This window comes from Triticum aestivum, chromosome 2A, assembly GCF_018294505.1.
Source record: "Triticum aestivum cultivar Chinese Spring chromosome 2A, IWGSC CS RefSeq v2.1, whole genome shotgun sequence".
NCBI lineage: Eukaryota > Viridiplantae > Streptophyta > Magnoliopsida > Poales > Poaceae > Triticum > Triticum aestivum.
In genome coordinates this window covers 738,295,839-738,313,553 of record NC_057797.1, presented here as the reverse complement: position 1 = coordinate 738,313,553, position 17,715 = coordinate 738,295,839, and the positions used below count along the sequence as shown (strand labels likewise).

The 17,715-nt window shown below is 43.8% G+C and overlaps 2 protein-coding genes across 2 annotated transcripts; one reads left to right on the top strand and one right to left on the bottom strand.

Moving 5' to 3' along the window:
- Positions 1–1,165: 1,165 nt before the first annotated feature.
- On the top strand, positions 1,166–5,788 carry LOC100125739 (protein TIFY 3; the record flags this gene model as incomplete). Its single annotated transcript, XM_044603441.1, is given in 5 exon segments — positions 1,166–1,183; positions 3,894–3,996; positions 4,081–4,285; positions 4,391–4,448; positions 5,386–5,788. Coding segments are annotated over 5 exon segments (481 nt in total), but the record flags the coding sequence as incomplete, so codon positions are not given.
- Positions 5,789–6,516: 728 nt separating this feature from the next.
- Positions 6,517–9,355, bottom strand: LOC123190729 (protein FATTY ACID EXPORT 7). Its single transcript, XM_044603440.1, has 3 exons — positions 8,898–9,355; positions 7,015–7,149; positions 6,517–6,880 (listed from the first exon to the last, which is right to left on the bottom strand). The coding sequence occupies exons 1-3, from the start codon at positions 9,238–9,240 to the stop codon at positions 6,738–6,740; spliced, it is 621 nt and encodes a 206-aa protein (XP_044459375.1). The 5' UTR covers positions 9,241–9,355; the 3' UTR covers positions 6,517–6,737.
- Between the last annotated feature and the right edge of the window lie 8,360 nt (positions 9,356–17,715).

The following is a 17,715-nucleotide window of genomic DNA, read 5'->3' as shown; positions in this document are numbered from 1 at the left end:
GAAGCGGTAGACTCATCAACTCGCTACGAGGTGTACGGTGTGGGTGATTCTGTTATATGGCTAATAACAAACGACAATGTAATGGTAAAAAAAACAAGAGACGTTGCAACAAGGCGCCAAAGAGGTCCGAGCGAGAGAAATTGGCCCGATGCCGGGCCAAGCAAACGCGCGGGCAAACGAGGCATGTATAAGAACCATATGCAAGAAGAAGAAGTAGCGTTTGTCGTTTTGCGCTCGGAACTCACGCGCCCGAAGCTCATGGCGTGCTGACTTGGTGCCCGTTCGAAACCTCTCCGGTCACGAAACTCCGCTCCACGCGAGAAGCTCGGTTCGAGCCACTCCCTGCAATTGTGCCGCCGCTCCCTCCGCTCGAGGAGCTACAGTTGTGGAGCAGGGAGGATCCAAACGGCGGAAACAGGGCCTTAGTCTCTTAGATACCCGGAAAATACTCGAAGTTACCGTTTCGTCGGGGGTCACAACAAACCGGACAACCATAAAACCGAACCCGAAACCCCCTCGAACAAACGTCAAATTACTGCTGCCAAAAATAGGACACATATTCATTATCTTTTTTTGAGATGGCACATATTTATTCATTTACTCTCCCTGCCAATCCATGGCAGGTTATCTTTTGTACTACTACAAAAACATTCATTACCACTGTATCACTTGACCTTTATCAGCATCTCCTCCAGTGAGGCGCTGCCAAGTGACAGAGTATTATAAAGACAGTACTCCCTCTGTAAAAAAATATAAGAGCGTTTAGATCACTAAAATAGTGTTCCAAACACTCTTATATTTGTTTACAGAGAGAGTACTATATAAAAATTGAATGCGTAAAGATATCGGGGGCCCCTATATTATTATGGCCAGCCCAGTCACGACATTCACATGCGCGTTTGCTGTACACACACCCACTCCTCCGCCGGTCCATCTTTATCCCCGACCCCCTCCCGCTTCCTCCAATTCTCATTCCCAGGTCCCTTTCAGCGAGAGGGAGGGAGGGAGGGAGGAGCAGTTGGTTGAGACCCGAGGCGGAGATGGATCTGCTGGAGAGGAGCGCAGCCACTATTAAGGCGGAGCAGCAGGGGGAGGCCCAGCGCAAGGAAGCCGAGAGGAAAGAGCAGGAGCAGGAGCAGCAAGGCCAAGGGCTCACCGGCAGACACCCGCTCGCCAACGGCAGGTAGCCAGCCTCCTCCGTCCCCCTTCTCCCCGCTCTATGAAGAAACCACGGCGGATTCCGTCGAGGATTCCGCGTCCGTCGGTGTGATTCTGCCGGATTGCTTGTGTGCGTGCGCGGGTGTTGTTCTTGCTCTTGACTCGTGTTCCTCCCCCGCTTTCCCCTGTTCTTCATCACGCGCTTTCGCAATTGGCACCTCGAGGTCCAGCGTTATCGTGAGAGAGGCCCTTGCCGTCGGTTCCGTCGGTTCTCGGCTAGGTGTCGGTGCGGATTCTGGAATGCGTGTTGTGTTGTGTTCTTTCTCGTTGCTGTTCAAGTGTTGTTCCTGTCTCTCTCCCTGCGGTCCAAATCCTCCCAGCTTCAGTTTCCTGAACCTTTGCCTGCTGCTAAGAAATCTTCAGTTAGGGGGAATTTGGGGGGGCCGTGTTCTTATCCGGATGCTGCGAGGGCGTTTGGGTTGCTGGAAATCTGGCGTTACGGGCCCTCATCCTTCATGGTCATGGTTGATTTAATTTTAATGGCAAGAAAAATTACAACTTGTTTTGCTGTTGATGATAAACATTTCGGCAAATCTTTTCTTATCAAGCTAACTGAGTAAGCTACGGCTGCGGAAGAACTTTGCCCAAGATGGGCACAGATCCAGGCTGCCTTTCCCCCCTCACCGGTTCAGTTTCTTGTTCTACAATTTCTTGAAACCGTTACGATAAGTTTTTAATTCAGCCGCTGAGTTAGGTCCACATGAAGAACTCTTTAGGCCGCTTATACATTCTTCTTTGTGATGTACACCGAGCTATCCTTTTTGAGAAACATGGGTGAAAGAGTAGATCTGATCAAAGCTGAGTTCGGTGCCCAGATAACTTCCATAAACATGCAAAGCCCTACCAAGGATTCATCAACTGCCAAAAAGAACAAACGGAAAAACTAACAAGCTTTTCCACCAGTTTGCTTCATGGCCAATTGTGAAGCCGGGGGACCAACGACATGGTCTCTGACCAGGTATTCACAACGTTGAACTACTGGCCTTTGGGACATCGGCTGACATGTTAAGGCCCCTTGTGCCTACCATCATGTGTTGCAAGCGTGCAAACGGAACGCTTTGCTAACCCTGATAGTGTTCCTTCTGACCTTCGGGGCTTTTCGGCATATTTGTCAGCTGCAGTGCTTTGCATTGTTCGGCTGTTCACCATATTCATGCCACGTTAATTTGTTCTGTCCCTACTATCGTAGAATGTTTTCCTGTAAGGTTTGGCTACTACTGTCTATTTCTCGTTGGTTTACATTCAGTTAATTGGCGATGTGCTAGGCTGCTGTGAAACGATGGATCCTGTATTGGAGTTAAAATAAAATGTGACACTAAAAATGTGCCACTTGGAATCAATTTTCCTGCTTTTTTCTGAATTTATATATAGGTCTAATGGGTGCAGGATGTTTAGGATCTGTTAATTTTAGACAACGGTTGCAGACAACAATTAAGTCCACCACATATAATTTGCTAGGTCCAGTGCTTAATTAGGATGGAACAGAAGTTACGTGGGTCCAGTCCATCCACCCTGGACTGACTTTGAACTAGTCAGACAAGTTACTGGACGCTAGGCGGCACATACCCGTCCACCACGCCTTGAATAATTCAGAGTGGACCACAATTAGAGTCATAGTCTGCTGTTGTCTGATATCACATCATGCATTATAGAAGTTGTTAGACTCAGAATTGTTGGAACCTGCAAAGTAGTTGATGTTATTAATTTTAACTTAAAAGTTTTACAATGTAAATAACTGACTATTCTGATGTAGGCCCATGACCGGGGTATCATACAAGTCGTGACTAAGCGACAAGTCATTTAGTCGCCACGTGGAACTCTTCCTAAGATCTATTTTGTTTTCTGTTACCAAGTAGGGGAGGTGTATTGCTTGCACAAAGGCTTATGATGCAACTAACATGCACTCTAGCTAACGGTTACCACATTATTTTTGAAAACAATTCTAAACGTACTTCAAAACTTCTATCTATGTATAAAATTTGAAGAGTTTCACTCTATGGTGAGTGCACAATTCTATGTCATGGACAAGTGTGCGTGGAAGTTAGTTAGCTATCCACGTGCCATAACCATGACTTGGTTTCCATATCTTATGGGTTTCAACTGCTGCCTACCCCAACTTGTTTGGGACTGAAAACTTTGTTGTTGTTGTTGTTGTTGTAAAAATTGTAAGAATTTTCTCATTTTGTTGCTATGAACATAGAATGATTTTGAACCTGAAATTTTGTGTGTAGTTAGTGTAACCCATATATTATACTATCTAGAATTTTGTTTTGGATTTACCTGTTGAGCCTTCAGTGCATAAGGACCCATTAAACAGAGTGTAGAACAATCACTTCTGGTCTGGAAATAGATGGCTGGTTGCAGATGAAGTGCATACTAATGCCGTTTCAACATTTGATCTTTGCCTTTAATTCCTCCAACTAAAAAGATAGCAATGTGCCCTCAGGGGTTTAGTAAATACTATATGCAACCTAACATTATGCATCAGTGAGCCAACCTGACCTCTGATTTCATATAGCACTTTGCCCTTAAATGCCCTTTTACTTTTGTATATGCGGTTGCTCGAGTGCCATGTGTGCTGTGTCTGCCAACTTTCCAATACATTTGTGTATTTATGTGATTTCATATTATTCTTTCATTGCATATTCTAACTACTTATGCTGTTTAATTATTAGGTCTGGAATGTTGCCAATGTCGAGCCCTCCAGCAAATCCGGGACAGCTCACCATTTTTTATGGTGGGTCAGTATGTGTGTATGACTCAGTGCCACCAGAGAAGGTAGTATTTATGCTTCTTGCATCTATCATTTTCTTGGTTTAATTGTCGAAACTCTATGCTAACCTGTGACATTGGCATCAATAGGCTCAAGCAATCATGCTCATTGCAGCAGCAGCTGCTGCGGCCTCAAAAAGCAATGGCACCGCTGCTGTTAAGCCTCCAGCGATGTCTGCGACCAATGCGATCCAAGCCATGCTTACGCGGTCGCTCTCACTCCAGAGCACTTCTGTAGCAAATGGACAACCTCAGGCTGTTGCGGATCCGGGCTCGATTTGCAAGCTTCAGGCTGGTAAAGCCGCTAGATCTTTATTCTGAAACCAAAAAGTGGGGTGTTCGTTCTAATCAGTCTTTGTATGATCTAAAATTGTAAAAAATAATGTTACCTGCTTTGCAGATCTTCCCATCGCCAGGAGACACTCCCTTCAGCGCTTCCTGGAGAAGCGCCGTGACAGGTTAGCATGAATGAAGAGTACAAGTAGCAGTCTACGTTCTTCTGGAGCGTATTATGAGTATTATGACCCCCTTACATTTGTTGTTTTGTGTTTCCACATGCTGTGTATGGTGTACCACAGCATTTAGAAACGCATTTGTATGAGGCCAAGTCTTCAAAACCAAGTCTTGTACTTCTGTGCCCCGTTCATGATCAATCCAAATTATGATAACCGTTCTATTTTCAACCTGAATGTTCTAGGAGAAGAAGTTTGATGTATGCGAAAAAAGTGCTCCATGACTCGTGATAAAAAATCTGCATGATTCTGTTAAAATGTACTTGCAAGAGACCAAACATTTTGTGTAGTTTCGGTTGGTAATAACTACAGTAATAAACATGTAGTATGATTTGTTTATAGTCAGGTCACATTAGAGCATCATTCCATAACAAGTGATATAACATATCAGCTGGTTGAGATTATATGATTATTGAATATTGACACGAGTTATGGAAAAAAAAATAATAGTTCTCCTTAAAGCCCCTTGGTATTAGCGCAGTGCACCGAAGCCAGTCTGGGGTCATCAGCTTACAAATGACAAACCACAGAAACAGCTGTGAAACTAAAGAACATTAGGGCCCTAACAAGCTTCCCCATCAAGACTTTCACCACTCTTCAGGAGAAATACTGAACTATACTTTTAGTTAGTTTTGGTCACAGCCATTAATTCTCAGGACGACCGATCGCCTTTAAGCTAGCTTTTGTGTGGGTAGTCGAAACGGCTAAAGATAGCATCTCCATCCCTGCTTGCTCTTGTCATGTTTCATATGAAAAAGTAACGCCGTTGTCGATTGCAATGGCCAACCTTTTTTTATCCTCCTGCATCTGTAAGCTGTAATCAGTTTCACTTGTCCTTCCTTGTGCTGGCTCGAACTGACTATGGAATGATCCTATGATGCAGGGTGGTGAGCAAAGCTCCTTACGGCGCCGGGAAGCCATCCGAAGGCATGGGAGCATCTTCTGGGATGGAAGCGGTCGCGGAGGGCAAGGCCCAGTAACCCTGAAAGAAGAAAGACGGCCCTGCCCCTGATGTTTGGAAGGAAAGGGGCGTGTGTTAGCTGATGTGATGTTACACCGTAGAATCATCATCGTTCGTGACGATAATAATGATCCGACGAGAACCTCTATTGTCATTGTTCTGTTGTCATTGTGTAGTTTACTCTGTATCTGAACTCGGTTTAGTCTGCGGAACCGTACTGCTATGATGAATGTGTCGATGTAAATCGTGGCTGTCGTGCCTGTCTGACTGATACATTGTTATCGTAGTCGATAAATGATATCATCTGTGTCGTCTCTGTTTCGAATGTTCCCGGTTGGTTTGGAAATGTTGTGTTTTTGTGTGGTTTGTTGAGGATGTTGGTCGGTTTTCAGTGCAATCTGAGAGGCGGCCTCTCATCTGGTCGCGCCTTCCTGTCTTGGTTTCGGGTCTCCCCTCTTCCGGCTCCCTGCATAAACAGTATGTAAACTGAATTTTTTGATGTTCCTGGAACGTGGTAGAAGCAAACTGAATTTTCTGATGTTGCGCTTGTGCAGCAGCGAACCGATTTTGTTCACGGAGGCAACTTTCGTCAGTGTAACGGCGAGTACTGAACCTACGTAGTCTTGGGGGTGCATGGTTGCTGTTGCGTCTTGTAAACATGCTCTATTTTCTTAACTGAAAATGGGGGCCTGGAGGCTCCTTTGTGTTCGGAATCATAATGATCGATTGCTATTGACGATGGTTACAGGACGCTTATATATCTCCTGGAGAGACACGACGATCCAGAGAAGGCGTCGGTTCCAGAGAGATGCGTCAGTTGCAGAGGACACAGGCCGTTGCAAGGGGAGATTTCCCTTAATTACATAATTAATTTCAACACTTTGATCTCTACTAAAAAAACTACGTACTGTCAGTGAAAGCTACTTGGATCCGATTAAACATGTGCTGACGTAGCTTGTTTCACATTTCATGAACTAATCGTGGAGCAAAGAAAAAATAAGTGCAACACGGTCATAGAAACTTCTGCTATAAGATCACCATTCACACATGATCTTCTCAAAATTATTGATTTCCACCATCCGCCCATACATACTTCACTTAGTTCACTAGAACATCAAGTTCGAGTTCAACGACAATGTAACACGACAGTCAGTCAGTCACCAAAGGTCCGAAAACACAGAAGATATGCAGACAACTGCTTCGAAACACACAAAAAAGAAAAAGAACTCGCAAGTCTAAGTCCGGAGGTGCATATGGTAACCGCACTGACTGCATCACGCATGCGAGCTACGCATAATCCCATGGGCGTAGCCTCCGACCATGACCAAGGAAAGGAGGGACACGACGCCGGCTGGGAATATCTTTCCGGACTTCTTGAAGCGAGACCCCATGACTGACAGCAGTGCAGCCGATATACCTATGACGCAAAGCCAAGAAAACATTAGGGCATCAGCCGTCAGGAGAAGAATCTAGGTCGATGCAATTTCCAAGCAAGGATGACAAAGGACCACACAAAACATGGCCGATGAAGGAATACTACATATCACATACCTAACCCGATCGCTGACGCAAAGACGGGTCTCACTGGTAGTTGAGTGTGAACGAAGAACAGCACCAGGGCTGATATGCCTCCTGCAGCCAATGACTTCTGGCTTCCGCTCTTCATGTAACCCATTACGCCACCAGCTGCAAAAGTTAGTGGCACAATGATCAGTTGTCGTAAATGTTGCAACTTCCCAAGAACAGTCAATATTTTCAGCATATATCAGTGTACTTTCAGTTATAACGCTGTAAAAGGTTGCAGAACCTCATAGTTTCATAAGATGGTTGATGGAGCTAAAATAATGTCAGGGGTATTTAGCCCTATGCTAGTTCAACAGACATAACAAAGGTATCAGATACTAAGAAGGCATTAACACTACAGCTCTGTTATTAAAAAAAATACCCGTGTGTTGTGTAAAGCCAACCACTTCCATCTTTTCTGGCATCTGGGTGTTCATGATATCCTACTTCTTAGGAGAGATATCCTACACCGTGCTTATTTGTAAGCATTTAACTAAGGAAGTAAGCAATTAGCACTATGGACAAGAAAAGCATTCCGAGACACACAGAAAGGCATACATTTATATACATGCAATTTGCTAAGCACAGCCCAGTTCTATTTTTCGCTCTGTTAAAAGGAGAAGTTGAGTAACCAAGAGTGCTGATGAGCCTGCCTACTAGTTTATGCAATCGCCAAGTCAATTTTAACTGTTGTACCATCACATCTGTCAATTTAGCTTAACTATCAAGGACAAAAAAGATAAACAAAAGGGGGGAGGGGGGTGATGTAGTAGTCAGAAGTTCAAATGCCACAATAACCCCACTGAGTAATGAACAACCACTTGCAAAGGAATTTGACTCCGATATGCACACACATTCCCAGAGCAGGGTCTATAACAAACAACACTATAAAGGGAGAGTTAGGCGCTCAAACAATTGTGGCAAAGTACAGCCCAAGCTGCCAATATAACTGTCTCCAGAAAAAAAAAATCTAAATGCCAAAGATATCAGACACAGCTCTGTTATTATGAATAAGAAATACCCTTCTGTTGAATAAAGCCAACCACTTCTTTCTGATGTGGATCTGGATGCTCGTGATAGCCTACACTGTGCTTTGTTCGTAAGCCTTTAAGTGAGGGCACCTGACAGTCCATACTCCATACTATAAAGCCAGAAGAGCATCCTATGACACATATAAAGGAACCCAATTTCTATCTTTGCAAATTTGCTGACCAAATCCAAGTTTTGTTGTTGCTATGATTAAAGGAGGAACAGAGTAATCAAGCGAGTGTTGACGAGCCTGCTTACTGGTTTCTACGTTTGGCATGCCAATCTTAATCACTGTTTCGTCAAATAATTCCATTACCTTGATTATTATTATTTATTTATTTATAATAAGAGGGGCATCTTGGGCCCCCATTTTCATTAAGAAAATGGAGTCTTACACAATACTGGGAGCATCATCACTTACACCCCTGATTTTTTTTTCATGCGATTCAAAACTGGACAGGGTTCCATTATCAACTGATAACAGAACAGACTTACACCCCTGATATACAACCCAAAAGCAACTACAGACTAAAGACTACTACATTCCCTTGATTAGCAAGTACATAAAAGGTGTAATCTTGCCTAAAATGCAGCCAAGAAATAAGAATGGTTTAACAAACAGGGGACAATCCACTAGCCATCAGGTAAAAATGCCAGGATGACACAGTCCATTCTGCCATTTGACCTTCTACTCTTGAATCAGACTTCAGTATCAGCAGGATCACACGGACAATAATGGCTATACTGATAAAGAACAGTCGAAATTCGCATATAAATACTACACTCTACTCAAACCCAACGCATCTGCAATGTATCACTAGGAAGAATGGAAGTGGCACTACCTCCGACGAGCGCGGCGTAGGCGAGGGTGAGCTTCTGCGACATGGAGAGCCCCTCCCCCATCTTCTCCTCCTCCCCCTCGTCCCCGCCTCCCTGCGGGTTGCTTCCCCCGCCGCCTCCGCCCCCAGATCCCGCACCGTCTCCGCCTCCCGATCCGCCGCCGCCGAGCTCGGGCTCCTTGGACGCGACGGCCGCGAGGAGGCGGGCGCCGGGGGAGGCGGAGCGGAGCGAGAGGAGGGCGGGGGCTGGGGCGCGCAGGAAGAGGAGGGAGCTCTGGGAGGCGGAGATCGGGGCCGGGGAGAGGGCGAGCGGCGCGAGGAGTGGGGTCGTGGCGAGGAGGGCCATGGTTACGGGTGCTCGAGCTGGGGTTTTGTGTGGGTCAACCTGGTGGGTGGGCTGCCGGCGGTGGTGAGCTCGGTGATGTGATGCGATGGACCGGTGGGGGATTTTCCGGGGTGGGTGGCGTGTCACTGTGGGTGGGGCCTTGGGTTTTCAGGCACTTGATTTTCGATGGTTTTTGCTCGCTGTTTTCTCAACGGGGGAAATTTTGAGCTAGGGCAGGAGCACGGACGTATGAGATCTGTTCGTTTAGAAAAGGATCGACCTACACAAGGCCACCGAGCAAAAGCGATCGAAAGATATAATGGAGTTGTGTGAAAGCTAACAACGCAACACACACTACAACACAAACAAAAAAACTAGAAGAGCCCTGCTAGTAATGTCGAAGCCCGCTGCACATCGGCAGCAGAGACAGGAAAACAGAGAAGCATCAATGATTAGCCGGTAGCCAGAGAAAGTCGTGAACAACCTGAACCCAGGGACTAGGGACAAAGAACAGCTCGCTGCCAACACCGAAGAGGAACTATTTCCTCTCGCCTAGGCTCGAAGGTGCCGCACCATCGGATCGTTGGCGCTCACCCGAGAACTAGAGCGAACGCCAATCGTATCCCCATCGCAGACAAGTCGCACTACCCTCGCCACGCCGCCGACAGACACCTCAACTGCACTGCCACCTCCCCTAAACAACCAAGAGCAAAAGGATAGCCATCAGGAGGTCGACGAAGAAGAAAGTTGCAGAGGCCCAGAGGCGAAGCAGGGGAGCACCAGGTCCCGGTCCAATGTTCGCAGAAGAAGTCCCAGACTTCTGTCGCGCTCGGCATGAGGCTATCGCTGGAAAGGGAACCCTATCCCCTTCTGTCCCGGCTCGCCGGCATAGAACCTCCGGGATACAGCCACGCCTATGAAGCCGAGGAAGCCATTCACCGGGAAAGACGAACACTTGCTGGATCTGACACCCTCCAAAGAAAAAAAATCGCAACTTGGACTCGCAGCCGCCAAACGCTCACCAACCACCTCGCCGCTCTCCCGAAGAACCAGAGACCCCAGACGGCACCTCCAAGGAGGGCACGACGCGCAAGGCGCCACCGTCGGCCAACCCGAGAATGGTTTTGGGTTTTCATCCGGGATCTGGGACGGGGGTGAAGAGGGAACCCTCAACGGCGCCTCCAGTGAGATACACGGCACACGCGAGCCACATGAATGATTCTTTTTTTGTGCTATACAGTAGAAGTATATATATACCACGCGTCGAATGGGGGCGTACATATAGCACATACCATGCATCATGAACCTCGCTCTCGTGGGGACTTTTTGGTTTCCTATATATGTGGTGCCACATCAAAGTTGTGTATTGCGTATTCAAACATCACACAAACACCTCTTTGGGCCACATGCAGACGGTGGTACGTAGTCCTATATAGGATGCTCACTTGCGTGCGATGTACGCTTCGCTTTCTGTGGGCCTGCGAGTTTGTCGTCCATCACTTTGACCCAACGTGAGAGAGGTACATTTGACGAACAAGGAGGATTAATTCTTTTAGGGCTGTTGTTCGCACACGAACACGTCACCGTGTACCCTCGACGCCGGGGGTGATGCACCGCAACTCACGTCGAAGGAGACCCGGCCGGAAGCGCGATACGCAGGCAATCCGGCGGGTGCTTTTGTAGACCCGAAACCCCACACGCCCGGGAGGGACCCTGTCAGGGTGCTTGGCGGCTATGGGCTGCCCTAGGTCGACCTGATAGCCCCTAGGGCCTCGTGGATCGCCGCCCCTAGAAGAACGGACGAAGAACGAGGAAGAAGAAGAACAAGGGAGAGGGATAAAAAGTAGATGAACACAAAAAAGTAGTAGATTGATTTGTTCGATTGTGTGTTGTTCAATCGGCCGTCACCTTATATATATATATATATATATATATATATATATATATATATATATATATATATATATATATATATATATATGAGGCGGCTGGACTTTCCGTACAAGAAAAGGACTCAAATCCCGTCCAAAACATCAGAAGTTAACCTAACTCGGACTACGAGGGCCGGAACTTCCGGGCTAAAATTACATCAAGTAGCCCTCTTGCACCGCTCTTGTAGGTCGCATATGGCTTCGGATCGTGATGGTCCCAAAAGCAAAGTTGTAGATCTCGCAATGAAGAAAAATTCCTTAGTTGATCACTTTTTCATCCGAGGTCATCTTGATGTCGAAATCGGCCCCACAAATCTGTAAATAATGTTAAAATTCCAGTTTCGGGGCGCACCGCGTGCAAACTTTCGGTTTAGCCCGGAACCTCCCCGGAAGTTGCCCGAAACTTCTGGGCTATAATTCTGCAGCATATTATTTTGGCTGTAACTTTTACATACGAACTCCGATTGAGATGATTATATCAAAATCGACCATTTCGACGAGATGGAGACAATTCGTGTAGAACCTTTTCTCATATGAGGCCATCTTGAGGGAGTAATCAGCCGAATAGTGTTCTGGATAGTAAATCTCAATACTTTGAACACAACTTCGGCCTTAGAGACGAGACCGGATGGCTATGGCCCAAATATCAAAGTTTCTCCTTTTGATGATACGGAACTTCCCCACTTTGAGCACTTCTCCATTTGAGGCCATCTTAATTATGTTTTTGACCATGCCAAAATCTGGTGTCAACACATGCCCCCCCTGTTTTTGGGAAAAGCTTGTGTGCCGAAAAATAACTCGCATATAGCTTGTTCTAAGGACGATGTCAATACTCCATCGGCCATTTTGCATGTTCTTAGGATGATAAGTATATATCGGCCATTGCTTGTTTGAACCTCTTGATGCAAACTTGGGTGAAAAACTTCTCAGCTTCTATAACAATCCTGTGATAAGGTTCCATAGATCAAAACCATCCTCCAAACCATATTGTTCACCCTTTCGCTAGGATTTTGCAGATAATCAAGAATGAACTTCCTCCAATCCTTACTTCGCCTGCATAAAAGTTTCATTAGTGGCCGAAGCGGTGGGCTTCGGTTCGGCCTTACCTATGTTGACAAGACCTAGCATCGGCTATTTATAGAAATGCAATACATCATGGTTAACATAGTAACCGGAGCTTGCTGTGCCAACTCTTTCGAATTGTCATGTCTAGATATATGAACAATTTTAAAGCAACCCAAGGTAAATATTGCATCTAGACATACCAAAAGATAAACTATAAGTGATTCGTCAAAACATTGATAACCCTTGGATATTTGTTGCACTACTAATAAAGAATCACCGGAAGCCTTAATATGTATAGCACCTATAGCAAGGCAAAGCTCCAATCCGAATAACAATGCATATTCGGCTTTGATCATTGTACAAAAATATTTTAAGCGGCATGAGGCTTCACAAAATAGCTCCATATGGAGATAAATAAACAACACCAACACCTTGGCCATTGCTACAAATTTAACCATCGAAAATAATCTCCATAGTACTAGAAAGACAAGGGCAATATCAATGAACATGTACCTCGTTTTTGCCCCCAATTGAACTAAGGACGATGTTAGGATACTACATCAGCCATGCTTTGACATATTCTTAGGGCGATAGATAAATATCGGCCATTAACATAAGGTCCATGTAGAATTCATTCACCAAATCATGTATAGCCGAAATAAAAAAAATGAAATAGCAATCAAATATTTCGGCCCTTTGGATTAGCAAGAAAAAATGTAGCTAATAAAATGTATAGAGATTTGGTAATACCTTCTCATGATGCAGAAAATTATGTCACTTCCATGGATAAAAATAAATCCAGGGAGGGTAATTGATCATACCTGATGATGAATTCCATGGCAAAGGCATCAATGGTATGGTTGAAGAATATGGATGATGTGCTAACCGAAAATTTTGATGGGGTGATGCAAACCTTTGGCTCAATTGTTTTTGGCTTCCATCCTTCTCTTTCTTCACTTTTGTAACACTTGTTGCAATAGAAGGTTGCACATCATTTTTATTTTGACTGCTCCTCTTGGGGACCCATGCCATGTTCTTCTTTTTCAGCTCTTGTGCACTAAGTTTTTGTAATTCCTTCTTTCGCCAATACGATAAGCTGAGTGGGCACCCCGGCTGTGATTTTGTTTGAAGCAATGGCAATTCTTGTTTTACCTTGTGCACTCTCAACTTCTTTTCTTCAGATTTGGCACTTTGACTCTCGATAATTGGTTGCTTCGTCTCATTGCCTTTAGTAGCCAATGTCAACACTTTAATTGGCTTTTTTTCATTTGAGATCAAATATGAAGTTGCACTCTTATGACCATCTCTTTTAATACGGTAAACTTGCTTGACCACCTCTTTCTTCTTTCTTGAGCTCTGGACCGATTCGTTATGATTGAAACGGTCTTTAACATGTGATTGTTCAAATGTTGATCTTCTCGGAGCTGCATGATATTGGTGAGATGGTCTAAAATAAGATGGAGAATGTGCACTTGTATCATACCTATCCCATGATGGATATGGATCTATATGAGCATAGAGAGGCATCCACGGCATTGGCATTGGTGGCCCAAAATAAGGACATGAATATGTTGCATTAAAATGCTCACTTTGCCAATACCGATCCTCATATTTGCGCCTTGGGCGTGATCTTGGTTTCTCTGCATGACTTGGCCGATAAGCATTCTTCTCTTCACTCTTCTTTTGATATTTATCCAATAGTTCAGCGAAGGTGATTTTTGATCTCTTACACTTGCGCTTATTTCGGCCTTTGTTTTCTTTAGTTTTGCTTTCATCGATCACTGGATTTGCTTGTTGCCCCCCAGTCCTTGGCGTCTTCATTGTAGCTTCGATGGAATTATCGCCCTCAAGATTATGTTCATTATGCTCTTCAACAACTTCTTTACTTGAAAGCTTGATCCCGTCACATGCAGCTTTTACCTTCTCTTTAAATGGATCGGCTTGAAGCAGCCAATGCAAAAACATTCTGCCATCGGGACCAATCGGAATAGACTGGTCATCTCTTGGTGTCTAAACAAATTTCAATCGTCCTTTATCAATGGCCGATTTAACTATTTGACGAAACATGTTGCAATCCTCAAAATTATGCTTGGACAAATCATGCAACTTACAATACATTCGTCCCTGGACAGATGGCTCAACATGGTGATCAAGAATTTTAATATAACTATTTCTCAACAACAAATCAAATATTTGATCACACATGCTTGAATTGAAGGTAAACTTTTTATTCTCTAGCCGATCTTGCTGTGAGAACGGCTTTGGAGTTAAGCAAACGAATGGTTCAGATTTTGCATCACCCCATTCTGCTATGCATTATGTTTTGCACTCTATCTCCGATGTCTTTGGATAAGAAACTATACTGGCATCAGTTTGCTCAGAAGATTTTAACCTTGACTTTAAATTTCTAAAACGAAAATAGTTAGAATATACATGTCTCAGTTGAGACCAAGTGTAAGCCAAGTAAGAAATAAGCAAAGCTACCTAATTAGATATGAGCTTTAGATAGAGCAATGGGGAAAGCCTTGGCTGCTATAATTTTTCGCCATCGGTCTTTCTGAATGGCGCAATGTGTTGACCGATATGCTTTGTGACAATCTGATTACTAACAAATAAATTACCCTTCTTCATTGGTCTCTCAATATTTCTTATGAAGATTTTTCTAATATATGCATCAACAACTAAGTCATGACTAAATCTGAAAATAGGTAAATTAATTGCTAGACATACCTCTTCAAATATGTTGGGAGAGCATGATGGTGGTGTGACTTGAAGAATATCTTGCTCCGCCTTCGGATAGCTCCCCAACGCCTTGTCATCATATTTTTCTTGATTTCGTGCATCATTAGTTTGAAGATCTTTGTCCACCAAACTTTCTTCGGCTACTTGTTCTTGTTCTTGAAGCTCGTCAATTTCTATGGTACGAAACTCATAGGGCAAGAAGTAGGTTCCATTAACTTCAGAAAAATCAAGTATGGCTGTCTTGCTATACTTTCCATGCCCTTTCTCAACAATGTTTGCCTCTTTGGATTTGATGGATCCAGAATATATGCTACTTGATTCAGCTTTTTTAACCACTACTTGATTCGTCTTTTTTAACCGAAGCACTTTTAGTTTCCGAATCATCATTCTTTTCACTGGTTATATCAATTGGCAAGGCTTCTTTTCTTTAAGCCAATTCCCTATCAATTCTCTCTTGGTGAAGTACTTGCACCCTATCGCGCAAAGCTTTAACTCCCCTCTCAATTTCAGCCCGCTCTAGATCAGTTTGCCCCCAAATGCTTTTAGGATCTTTCGGCAATGAATTGTTAGTGTTGCCGAAATTTTGCATTTGTGTAGCGGGTGTATAATATGTTGCGGTACTAGGTGGAGGTGTATGCACTGCTGTATAACCATATGCTCTCTCAACAATACTATCAATTGATGAAGTTTCATCTTCCTGCAAAACTCTAGCCTTTATTGCAGCATAATCAGGAAACAACCCCTTTTCATATTGTTCAAGGCAAAGAGCACTAATTCTCTTGTTTTGTGCCAAGCTCTTTTTTAATGCAGCCACAACCGCTTCTGGAAGGGATTGCTCTGCAATACTTTCAGATTCTTTCGGCAATGATTCGTGAGTGCTGCCGAAATTCTTGAATTGCGTAGAGTATGCATTATATGCTACAGTATTTGATGACGGCACATGTGTTCCTGTAAAATTTTCACTTATTCGGCTATGACCATGAAGATGCGGGGCCGAATTATGAACATCTATAGTTGCATACGGTGCTGAAAAATTACTAACATGAGGTGTAGCATATGATGGTTGAGAGTAACTGGCTGAATAGCTAGTAGTAGCATGGCCAATTCTCCCATCCATCGGCAAGGTTGGATTCACATATTACAAATCAGTTGCCGATGAATAAAAAGGTGAAACACTTTCTTGTATGCTATTGAAAATTTTAACATGAGGTGTTTCAAATTGATTAACCAAACCCATCAAGTTGTTCATCGGCATATGGATTTGTGGGGTTGCCGATGCATGAGAGTTTGGATACATATGTTGTACATTGCTAAAATCATAAGAATTTGAAGCATGAAGATTGCTTTGCATCGGCCCTTGCGCATAATTAGATGCATGATTGATAAAACTAGGGCTAGCCGATACGTTATGCTCCTTAGGCGATCCAGCAACAACATATGGATTATTTGCATCTACAAAGGGGAATTGGGTATTCATATTACCTTTATAGATTGCAACAAGTTGATGACGATCTCTTCGTAGCAAGAACGGGCCGAAGATCGTTCAAAGCTTCTTCCCCAGCGGAGTCGCCAAAAAGTGTGTTCGCACACGAACACGTCACCGTGTACCCTCGACGCCGGGGTGATGCACCGCAGCTCACGTCGAAGGAGACCCGGCCGGAAGCGCGATATGCAGGCAATCCGGCAGGTGCTTTTGTAGACCCGAAACCCCACACGCCTGGGAGGGACCCCCACTAGTAGAAAAAGGGCCATTAGTCCCGGTTCATAAGGGCCTTTAGTCCCGGTTCTCGAACCGTGACTAAAGGGTCGTTACTAAAGCCCCCCTTTAGTCTCGGTTCTTATACGAACTGGGACTAAAGGCCCTCCACGTGGCCGCTGCCTGGAGCTCACCAACCGGGACTAAAGGAAATTTTTTGAATTTTTTTTGAAATTTTTTCGGATTTTTAAATTTTTGAATTATTTTACAATTTAATCTCTAATCACCCCTCATCACTGCTCTATTTAACCTCTAATCTCTAATCACCTCTCATCATTCCAAATCATCTAACTTCCCGGCCGGTCACCCATCCTCTCACTACTCCAGCCTGAGCACGCTTAACTTCCGGGTTCTATTCTCTCTGATTTCCAAGTCTGCAATTGTTGTTTTTCGGACAATAGTAAGATGTCAATCCTATTAACCCTCAGGAGTTTAGCTTGAGTATGAAGTCACACGTTTCACTATTTGAGTTTGAAACTATTATTCTAAAAACAATAATTATTTAGTAACACTAATATTTCTTGAGTAAGTAGTTTGACCATAGTTTGATCACAGTTTGACCAGATTTGACCAAAGTTCAAAAAAATTAATATAATTATTTAGTAACACTAATATTCTTGAATAATTATGTAGTAACACTAATACTTCTTGAATAAGTACTTTGACCATAGTTTGACCATAGTTTAACCAGATTTAACCAAAATTAAAAAAAACTGAAATTTGAGCATATCTTTTTTACCTTTTGGAATTTGAGGATTCTAAAAATTTGCAAACAGGCCGTAGGTGGTCAAAATCGGATGCGGATTTTCGTGCTGAACATTTTGATATATTATACGTTTTTTTGTGACATCTTATGCAAAAGTTATAGCCGTTTTTACATTTTCCCTACACTTTTTGCAAAACATGTCCAAATTTAAGTTTTTAAATTTTCCTAACTAGTAGATGTAGTAACATAACTACATCTCGAAGGATTTTAATTTTTGAAGTTTTTATCATTTTTTT

Bases quoted from the DNA above. Each gene is read 5' to 3' on its own strand.
- LOC123190729 (XM_044603440.1), bottom strand. From the start codon at position 9,240: ATGGCCCTCCTCGCCACGACCCCACTCCTCGCGCCGCTCGCCCTCTCC. The intron at 7,150-8,897 runs GTAGTGCCACTT...TAACTTTTGCAG, and splicing joins CTACGCCGCGCTCGTCGGAG to CTGGTGGCGTAATGGGTTAC. The intron at 6,881-7,014 runs GTATGTGATATG...TTTGCGTCATAG, and splicing joins TGCGTCAGCGATCGGGTTAG to GTATATCGGCTGCACTGCTG.